The 11,151-nt window shown below is 38.9% G+C and overlaps 1 protein-coding gene across 2 annotated transcripts; it reads right to left on the bottom strand.

Annotated features, from left to right (window-relative positions):
- Positions 1 to 48: 48 nt before the first annotated feature.
- LOC138620215 (uncharacterized) lies at positions 49 to 6,684 on the bottom strand. Of its 2 annotated transcripts, XM_069697214.1 has the most exons (8): positions 6,561 to 6,684; positions 5,700 to 5,822; positions 5,305 to 5,446; positions 5,031 to 5,139; positions 4,029 to 4,119; positions 3,860 to 3,904; positions 3,340 to 3,525; positions 49 to 2,402 (listed from the first exon to the last, which is right to left on the bottom strand). In XM_069697214.1, exons 1-8 carry the CDS (start codon positions 6,595 to 6,597, stop codon positions 2,275 to 2,277), a joined length of 861 nt encoding a protein of 286 aa, XP_069553315.1. In that variant the 5' UTR covers positions 6,598 to 6,684; the 3' UTR covers positions 49 to 2,274. The 2 variants fall into 2 exon arrangements, with proteins under 2 accessions (XP_069553315.1, XP_069553316.1); XM_069697215.1 differs by lacking the exon at positions 3,860 to 3,904.
- Between the last annotated feature and the right edge of the window lie 4,467 nt (positions 6,685 to 11,151).

Raw genomic sequence — 11,151 nt, forward strand, 5'->3', positions numbered from 1 at the left:
TGGCCTCCAACCGATTTGAAGTAATACCGTGGCTTGCATTACCAATAGACATGTTTTTAAGGCAGTGGTGGAATAAGTGCTCAGTATACTGTACGGTCTGATTTCTTTATCAAAGTGCATTAAAGTTAAAAGTAGATGGTGATGATTATGATAAATCCACACAAACTCTGCTCACCATTCGTTTTATTTTCAGAATAGAAATCCTCAAATGTTCTTCACAAGTTTGATTTTTTTTTTTTTTTTTGTAACATTGGCTTTTGGGTGGTAAGGTAAAACCACATTTGTATTCAAAGCTTTTTTTTTTTTTTTTAATGAACAATGAACCTAAGGTTGCACCAACTGTCATGTAATAAAAGCCAGATCATTTAATAACTTGAGCAGACAAAAAAACAACCTGTAAATCAGCAGAACGTGTATAAACAGGCTCAATGGCTTGTTTTAGTGTGAATGTTTGCAGTACAAAAGTGCTTACCAGTCAAAATACAACAATTTACTCAGTAAAATATAGTTTTACTACTATTCTAATCAAAATGCTTGACTAGAAAGTGGCTGAATAAGGCATGTGTAAAGTCATTAACATGGTAATTGCTACAGGCTTTGCAAAAGTGTGAGCTGCCTTACAACTTAATTCCCTAAATAAACGGGTTTTCTTGGTTGTTCTATAATTATTATTCCCCAAGCTGGCACAACAAAGACTTGCATTCTTTATGCTGTGAACAGGACTCACACTGTTGCTGGTGTCACACGAGGAAAGGCATATATCAAGTTGGCACTCTGTGATCCGGTCTGTCAGTTTTGGCTCAGTGGATCACCACACCTAAGACACCCCACCACACCCATTCCTGCATTCCATCTTTGAGTTGACACTCGAGTAATTCTAGTGTTTTCAAATCCACACACAGACTGTGCGTCGAGGAATAAAACAAGTGTCATTTAACATATGAATCAACTTTGAGCAGTTGGCTTCTACAAATATCAATGCTGTCACCTGTTCTAGGTCAGTTCTACAGTCCTTCAGAAGATGATCAAACCCCCTTGCATTTTGCAGAGTTAATTTTGAATGACTAAAAATGCCTTTTCTTTTACCATATCTACACTTAAAACCCATTATGAGAAATTTAAAATTTGTTTTTAGAAATGTTTTCAAATATATTAAAAGGTAAAATCTGAAATGTCTTATTTATAAAAGTATTCAGACCTTTAATTCAGCACAAGATAAGCCACTTCGACAGCAACAACAGCTTCAAGTGTTCTTGGGGACGTCACTACAAGCTTTTCACACTTGGATTTGGACAGTTTGTCCCATTCTTTCAGGTAGATTCTATAAAGCTTCATTAGATTTGGATGGAAAGCTTCTGTCAACTGCCATCTTCAGATCTCTTCAAAGATGTGCTGTGCAGTTTACGGCTTTGATCAGTCCACATTTAAAGACTTGTCCCGAAACCATTTCAGTATTGTCCTGGTTGTATGCTTTGGTTCACTGTCATGTTGATAGGTGAACAACCATCCTCGCCTCAGGTCATTGCACTCTGGGCCGGTCGTATTTAAAGACATCTCTGTATATGGCTGCATTAATTTTCCCTTCAGTTCTGAAGAGTCTCCCTGCAACCGAGAAGCAACCCACAAAGCATAATGCTGCCACCACCATTTTTCATTATAGGGATTGTATTAGCAGGAGACAAGTGAATTGCTCTTGGAGTCCATCATTGTGGAGGTCTACAGAGTGTAAACTGTGGCACTTTATATACACAGGTGAGCTAGTCAGTTTGTCTCCGGTGGGCTCCAGTCAATTTCTGGACACATTTCAAGGAGTATTAAAGCAAACAGGATCCACCTGACAACAGTTTGGAGTGCCACAGCAAGATGTCTGAATGCTTTTGTAAGTGAAAGATTTCAGTTTGTGATTTTTCTTAAAAAGTTTAAATACATGGTTCCACTTTGTCAGTGTGGATTATTCAGTGTAGGTTGATGGGAAAATGCTGATTTCTTTCCATTCAAAATAAAATCTACAACACAAAAAACTGAATACTTTGTGAGGGAACTGTATGTACTTGTCTGAGTAACCAGTATCTGACACTCACATTACCTATTTCAACTGCTAACAAAGACATGAGTGCCCTCCATTTTAAATTTCACTTCACTGTTTCTCGCTTTCATCTTCCAGCTTTGTTGTCTTCCTTCCTCTTTTTAAAAGTTAATGACGCGCTTCAGACCACAAGTCCACACACACTGTCAAAGATAGCACTAAAATGCAGGTGATACATTTTTTCTCTGTCAGCCTTTCAGCACCTTCTCTTTTAACAGGTCCAAGATGACCTGCCTCTCTTGACTCTCGAGCTCAAACCTCCGCTCCCTTTCTTTTCTCTCAGCTCCCAGACGTTCTCTCTCCAGAGCGATCTTACCTGAGACAGCACAAGCATAAATGAGGACAGCACAACAGTCTGCATATAATTATTTCCTCCTGAATTTTAAGATAAGGTTTTTTTTTAGAGAAATTTGTTTTCAGCTGACTTTTATTCACAGATATGTCAAGTCTCTCATATCATTATTATTCGACTACATGTGATATGTTCATTCTTAAGGATAATGGTTCATATTTCCTGGTCTTATATTGTTTCAGCCTGGTTTCAGGCATCTGAATCACTGCCCACATCTCAGAATCTTAAAATAAATTCAGAAATGTTGAATGATTAAGGAGCCACACGATTTGATTGTAATCAGTCAATTAAATGGTCACTGTCAATTGTCATCGGGATCATAGATATGGGTGGTAGAACCATTGTCCACCTCCCATTTGGCTCCTATTTGACCATTATCAATGACATAATATATGACAGCTGGAGAGTACCAGGGACATGTACACTAGACTTTTCTCATCATGGTAACAGTAATAAACAGGTGGTTAACATTGTGACAAACTTTGTTTGATTTCTAGCACCAAACCTACTTGGTTAAAGTTTGGAAAAAGATCATGGTTTGGGATTAAATAACTAGTATTACTTGGGTAAGTAAATACGTTGCATTAATTAACTTACGTACATAAAGTAAAACCATTTAATGTCGGCTTTTGTTCACACGGGACACAAACAGTGAGCTCCTGAGTAAACGTCCCATGTTTGAACCAACCACTCCAACCAATAGGAAGTATCTAACATCAGTCATGAGGGTAAAAACATACATACTGTTCAAAAGTAATTTTTGTAATTTAAAAGAAAAAGGCGGTTTCTAAAACTGACGGAAGAAACTGAAATATCCACAGAACTAGGAACCTACTGTATAACAGAATAATTTATATAGAGTAGGATATAAAATGACTATTCTGTTCTATGAAAATCTTACTCCTCTGAATTTCCAGTTCCTCTCGGCGGAGGGCAAGTTCTTCCTCCCGAAGCCGTTGCTCTGCCTCTGAGCGTTTCTCCAGAAAGCTCAGAATCTCAGAGTAGGTCTGGCAGCAACACTGGCACGGCCGCTTGGCTGTGGGTGCTGCTGACATCTCTGCCATCTCCTCACGGGCTTCTTCTGGGTCTGTAATTATATACAAATTTACTGGTTCTTGAAGAGTACAGTGAGAAACAAAGCAAAACTCCTGGAGTTGGCCGTGTTTAATCACAGGCAAATACTTTCAATACTTGCACAGAATTTAAAATGAACGTTTGGAGTTGGAATATTTTACTTAGGCTCCACAATTTTTTACAAATTCCCCACCAGTTTTGTTGTTTTCTGGAAAAGGAAAACCAACAAAAAAATAACAACAACAAAAACATCATAATTTATGTTTGATGTTTCCTAGTTGTTGCCAATAACTGCTGGAACAGTAACTTTTTGCCATTGAATTGGCTTAGTAACTGAAAGGACGTACAGGAGCATCTGAGTTTGGAGAACGACCAGCAAGAATGTCTTCTTTCTGAAATGACATGTCAGTGGACTGAAGTCTTTGTCATGAGCTTGATTTTACACATTTTCTGTTGACTGTGCTGTGGGTATCAATTGACAGTCCTGCCCCGTCCCATGTTGTGAATGTGTTTTACCTTCAGAGGGTGTTTGTGTGATAGTGATGTTGGGTTTGTCCTGTTCTGGCATAGTTAGCTCTTCAATGGCTCGATTTCTCCTCTCATCATCCTAAGAAAGATAGGGACAAGACGACTTCTACAACAAGAACAATATAGAACATGAGAATAATAGGCAGAAATGGCAACTAATTTAGTTTAAGTAACACTCGCCAAAGAACAGCAAGAGTAGTAGTAGCAGGGGCAATAACAGCAGTGATACTGTAAAGCAAGAAGCAGATTTGGGTCTGCTGCTCCAATACCTACACTTTTTTTCATGAATCTACCTTGACAAAAAAATGGCAACACATCCAGTACTACAAAACTATGGCAGATCCTCCACAGTCATAGCATATTTTTAGCTCTCTCTTGATGGGACAAATTATATATTGAAAATCTGGCACAGTCAAGATCAAAATAATGTATCGTTTACTGAAAGAGTTTGAGATGATACATCTTTAAAAAAAAAACATAATCAGACAGAAACCATTCAAAATAATATTTGTTTTGTCTCTTTGTATACAGTTCCAGTGCTTAGAGATAAATTGGCTTTATTATGCACAATGTCAACTGATTGTACCTCTAATTCTATATTTTAATTCTGGTTAAGACATGTACACTTGCTGGCTTAATTGTGGCAAAGAGTGGACATATTTCACGCAAGTAGGCACTTGACTGCTCTTAAATATTGTGTATTTCAGTGCCGTGATGGATCCTATAAATTTACTTGTGACTGAAAGCCACCAAATGGAGGAACAAGGAAATACTCAAGTAATAACAGAATGTTAAAATATTTGTTATCTTGGATGTCCAATATCTTTGGCTAGCCTCAATTACTATCGCCATTCCCATCGGCAGCAAATACAGAGTCAATCTGACTTCCTAAACCAGCTCAAGGGCACTAAATCATGTTTGTAAAAATAAATTTCATGTGACATAAGTATGCCTACTGCTCTCTGCTGACACCATATCAATGACACTCACCTGGTACTTTGTGCCCTCACCGCTGGTCAGGAGCCCCTTCTCAGCCTCCAGCTCCAAAACCTCATGGAGCAGATCCTCCTTTTGGGCATACAACCTCTCTGTTCCAAACCTGAAGACACCAAAAGCACACACATGAATTTATACTAAATCTTCTAAGTGAAGCTAAGCACATCTACACGTCACCACATCCAGTTCAGAGCTATAATTTCTTCAGGAAACAGAACAGCTTGCTCTTCTTTTATCCAGAAGTACAGTTCTTGTTGCCTGAACCAACCTGCGCAGACTGGGGAAGTCTTGTTTCTTGTAGTAGTCGAGCAGCAACATGGTCCTCTCCCTACACCTTCTTGCATCCACCTCAAAGTTTTCCTCTTGGAGGGCGGTAGTGATGATTTCTCCCACTCTGGCCCAGATCCGTCCTGACAACATCAATGTGTTCATACACATATTAATACAAAAAGGAAGTTTGTTTCAATAGTGTGATGTGAAAATTGTACATTTCTACAATTAAAAGATCAAAAACAAAAATAGAATATTCAATGAAATGTTCTCCATGACAAATATTTTGATACCAAACAGTCACCAGGTATCATGCAAAAACTGCAGCTCTCTGCAATTGGACATCCTGTAAGCGTTTTTAAGTGGATTAGTCCTTTTTTAGGAAACACAAACCTGGCTCTTTGGAAGCAAATGGGTTCTGAGCGATAACTTCTCGCAGGAGGATGATGTCATGGCGTGCTGAAAAACGCACCTGACGCTTTCGTGGGGTTGTGGAGGGGCAGGCAAGGGAGAAACCTGAAGTTGGAAATATCTTATAATATTAAATATTATAATACAACTGGTCAAATACACACTCTTTGTTTTTTCAAAGACAGCAAGGTGACATCATGAATTGAAAAACGATTATTAACAAAGAGGGCATGGTTCATGGTTGCCCTGACCTCTGACCTTCTGGTTAACAAAAAACAAATAAAACTATATTCTACCCAATTACATTATAACTGCTATTAAATAGGATAATCTACTATTTTGATTAGAGTAAAACCATTACACTCTCTGGCATGAGACTGATAGTGGTGTAAAACTGATTTAAGCTACAAAAAAACAAACTTGAAATATAGTTTTTATTGGTCCATCCATATCATTTTGACTATAACTGACAAGCCATGATGGGGAATAAATGGGGCCTGTGTTTTGATGCAGAGGTTAAGTGGTGACAGCCTTCTGTCAGTTGCAGAGCTGCTATTTGACGGATGACAGCAGCTCTGTCACCACTGTCTCAGCCTCACACTGTGCACACAAGGGTAAGCAGCCAGTAGCCTGCAGCTACAGCAGTTTATCCACAGAAGCGAGACAAACAGCCTCTGAAGCACTGATAGCCCCACAGAGGCTACAGTTTAATGCCGAACCAAATGCGTCAGAGGAGGAGGAGAATATGTGCACGAATCGAGAGAAGCACTAAATGCGGTTCAGGAGATATTATTGTAAGTGGCTGAAATGCGTGTTAGACGTGGAGGTGGTAATGTATCTCACCGTTGTTGATCGGCACTTCCACCACTACCCGTTCCATGTTTCTGTTTGGTGCATCCGGGAACCGCCTGACGCGCACGGCACACGTCCAGTCACCAGTACAGGTTCCCTACTGACGTGTAGCTCAACTTGGCGGACAATCCCAGTGTTGCAAAAACGGAGGTACCGCACGTCTCTGTTAGTTGTGCTTACTCCGTATGACCACAAGATGAAGCCAAAGAACTGCTGTTCAACCATTCTTTAAGTGACTGTACCGAATGTAAATCAAATCCACGGCTTTCTTAAATAGTAACTCTGTGTGCTTCAATTGCTGTAATCACATTCCTCAAAAATGATGTGCATAAAAAAAAATGCTATTAAAGTTTGTTTTTTGTTGTTGTTGTTGTTTTTTACACTAGTGCAACACTGTACTTTCTTTTAATCGTCAATGAAAATACAGACTGCCATCACAAACGAATTCAGGTTTGTCACAGTATTAAATCAAGCTTTGGCTGCCCTAACAGCATCTCAGATGCCATCTATGGAGCAGAGCCATTGAGACAGAGGAGGCCGAACAAGGGCGTGTTAAGTAATAAAGCGTTGGCCCCAGCGCCATTGGTCTGTCTGTATGGCTGCGGTTCGCAGGCAGCGACAGCACCTCCTGGCGGATGACAACGACATGTTTTTTTTTTTTTTAATTAAATTTTGTTGTTGTTGTCATTTGTGTTGGTTTTGTTCATATTCTAATTATATTTTTGATTCCAGCGAGTGGTTAATTGAAGATCTTGATTTTCAAACTTTCCATCCGGTCGGAAATGATGTTTGAGGTCAGACAGTCATGTCAAAGGTCTACGATGACGTGACCATAAACAAGCACAACAGCAAAACAAAATGTCAGAGCAAGCTTTCAGATTTCTTTACAAAACCGTGTTATGGAGTAAAACCTTGCGGATTAGAATCAGCAGGACTGAAAATACTCCTGTATAAAACTGAAGGCATCCATCGGTACCAACCAGGTATTGCCAGCTAATTCAGAACGGGGCTGAATAACTTGATACACAGTGCTGAAGCTGAGCTCAAATTAATCAGCAGGCTCCCAGCTTTCAGGTGTTGTATACCACTTCTCTGCTATCTTAGTCCCAGTCAGTGTGTTTGCATATGTATGTAGATTCCTGAGACAACTGCTATAACTAAATGCTACCTCACTGTGGTTTGGTTTGACTTTGGGAACAGTATTTTACAGGCAAAGAAAGGGCATCTACAAACTATGTCAGTGGTCAATGCTCTTATCATCAAACTATTAATCTGGCTTTCATAACAGCTGGTGCATAGTTGCTGTTGTGTAAATGAAATTTTAATTTCCAAAAACTCATAGTAGTTTGGCGATAAATCATAAAAGCACCAAAGAGATGATGGATAACCCTTTTTCAACTTGTTGCTATAGAAATGTAAAAACACTTTTCTGTTTGGCATCATTAATATCAATTTTACACAGTTTGTAGTTAATACAACACAAGGGAAACTGCAGGTGTGTCACATATTTTTGTCATCATGAGATTCAAATTGTCTTAGAAGATTCTGACTGAGAACATCGTCGATGATTTAAAATGCTTGCATGTTTATTTGAAAGTGAAGAAAAAGAAGGAGAAGAGTGATGAGCCCAGGACTTTAATCCTTGACTTTTGCTACTAAGTGTCAAGGCTATTTGAAAAATATATCACAAATCAAACTTGAGGGAAATCTGTGCTACTCTCCTCCTGGTTTCCAGGGTCAGTGTTTGAACAATGTACTGTGTAAATGAAAAGCGTTTGAGGACCTGTAATCATTATTAACTGACCACTAGGTGTCCTCAGATGATTGTATATAACCCTTTCCTATCTTTCTTCGTTGGTCTGATGAACTTTTCAGCCACAAAACAGGAGGTTTGAGCCATGCTCCTGTAATATTGTATATTTAATTTCTTTCTGCAGTGCTGCTTTCAGCACTCGTCCATTATGGATTTAGGATGTGTTATTTATGCTGCTTGGAATTGGTAGAATGTACAGCTCATCCGCTGTTGCACAGTGCAAAGTGCAAACTAAAAACTAAACTGTGCAGTTGCTGTAGAAACTGTGGTGGGATTGCTGCAACTGTCGTTCTTTGTGTGTTGCTTGCTGCCAAAAAGTTAAAGATGAATATATGGCTTAATTTTGTTCAGAGGAGCAACTGAAAGAGTCAGAAGAGCTGCAAAGTTGATCCTGTGCCTTTGAAGTTTTACTTTGAAAATGAGTGTTTGTTTTTTCCTATACTATGAAGAAAAAGTTTAAGTAAATGTACAGTCTGACAGCTGCGTGCGTGTTGTCACCTGTACTAAATGTCAAGAGACAGAGACAAACTGAACTAGTGGCTATAGAGCAGCTGTTTACTGAATATTAACACAAGCGGACTACCTGACATTTGTTCACATCTTCTGTAATAACACACATCAAACCCACAACAGCGGTCAGTGATTGATTTCTAAAATAATCTCTTCGAGTGAATATTGTCAAATTGACTGAAGCTTGTCCTACCAAAGAAGTCCACAAATCTTGTGCTGGACAACTGTTTGCTCTTCCTCTATGGTAGTTTCCCCCATTGTGTTCATCAGTTTATTATTTAGGACAAAGATAATGTGCAGTATATTACACATTTATTTGCAGTTTTTCACAAATACCCCTGTGGTTAAAGAATAGCATTTAAGCCATGTAATCAAAGCTACCTAAACTATGATGAATGCCAAGACAAACATTAAATAAAAAATCAGGAGTCAGATTATTATTTTCTTCTTGAGCAATAATGTATTATAAACAAGTACAAAGTGAAGAACGAAGACCAAAAAGAACAGAAAAAAAAGAAAAGAATGAGTAAGCAAGAAAGATGTGATATTTTGTTAAAAACTTACTGGTCATACTTAAGAATATACTCACACATTCTGTATTTGCTACTTTTAAGCAAACCCAGACTTACATAACATTGCTGCTGACATAATGACAGGGAGGTAAGCAGGGAAATAGACCTGGCAACCTGCTGCATTGTAATCATTTGCTTATTTAGTTCAGAGAGTGTCCAGAAGACACTGTGCTAGTGAGGGATGGAAGAATGGAGACAGAAAGGCAGCTTGGAGGGAGGACTGACTGAAGCATGAGTCAGGGCTGCTTTTTTTTTTTTTTTTTTTAAAGAGAGGAAATCAGTTTTGTTTCCTCTATTAATGACTTCAGGAGGGAGTTACTGAAACATGGCAAACTTCTAAGTAAAGGCACCAGAACCACCCATGCTTTCATTACCTGTGACTGTGATGGTGAATGTTGCTGTCATTTAGAAACCCCTGGACTGCAGAGAGATGACACCAGGCGGGAATAAGAACCAGAAAACAATATGTTGCTCTAAAACATACTGTATGACACAGAGTGAAAGAAATAACTGGATGTTGTCAGAGTCATTTTCAACTACAACCTGTGATTTTACAGTACAAATCATCACCATGGTTATGCACATGAAAGAATAGAGAGCAGGCAGGCTCCAGCTGCTTCCACACCAGCAGCTGGTATCCTCAGTGTTCAGATGTCAGTGGACTGTTAATTAGCCAGGAGACACAATCCTGGTCCTGCTGGCATCAAAGTTCCTTTCCAGTAAAGGCTTCGGAGCAGATCGACCACCACAAGTACACCATGAAGAGTTTCTGGTCTGAACAGCAATCTGAACGCCCTCCACAGCGCGTCCTCTACTGTCCTCGTCTGTGTTTAATAATCAGGTTTCTGCCTTTAGTGTACATAAATGTGTCCATACTACCATTTTGCCATGCTATTATTTTGTGTATTATTATTACTGTGCTCAGTTGCAGTTATTTGTGTCAGTTTCAATACTTGGTTTATATATCCTCTGCTGTAACAACCTAGCCTTATTCGATAAATGATCAACAGAAATGTTTGTCATGCTCTCGTACAGTAAAGGGGCATGAAATATGAAATTGATCTCACTGAGCCACATATCTTGCCATCTGCCTTGTGAGTGAGGAATAAAGCATAATAACATATGGTCTTAGTCCTTATGGTATCCATGGCAACAAGTGGGTTGGCAAGGCATTTCCCATTTCCCCCCCTTTTTATTCATTGTCACTGTTCTGCATCCTTGGAAAGTCACACAGGTATCCTGAGCACTTCAGTCAATGTCAGATTACATAAAACTACCGTATGTGAGGGCTGAATATACAAGTTCGGATTTAGCGAGTGTCTTCTTAAAGGACAATTAAGCAGACAGAGCAGATGTTTATCTGACACAAAGCTTTTTCCCATCTAATTTGGAAAGAGGCTCTTCCCCCCAGGCCATTGTGTCCTTCTAAGCTTCAAATTCAGGTCTTAAAACTCTAAAGCAAAGGGTTTTCATTTATTTATTATTAATTCTATTTCAGTTTGTGCAGCCAGAAACTAGCATCTGCCGCTTTGTTAATAACCCACAAAGTTGACTATTAACAGCTTTTTTGCAACTGCAAAAAGCTTTGTGATGTGAGTATATTATCTCTGAATTATAGACAAAGAAAAAAAGAGCAAGTAAAAACAAACTAGTTTTAGGGAAATCGATGATAATTTTTCTTTTGTTA

The sequence above is a fragment of the Brachyistius frenatus genome, unplaced genomic scaffold, assembly GCF_029030835.1.
Source record: "Brachyistius frenatus isolate BFR_SWC_R1_liver_20210118 unplaced genomic scaffold, ASM2903083v1 Contig_23, whole genome shotgun sequence".
In the NCBI taxonomy this organism is placed as follows: domain Eukaryota; kingdom Metazoa; phylum Chordata; class Actinopteri; family Embiotocidae; genus Brachyistius; species Brachyistius frenatus.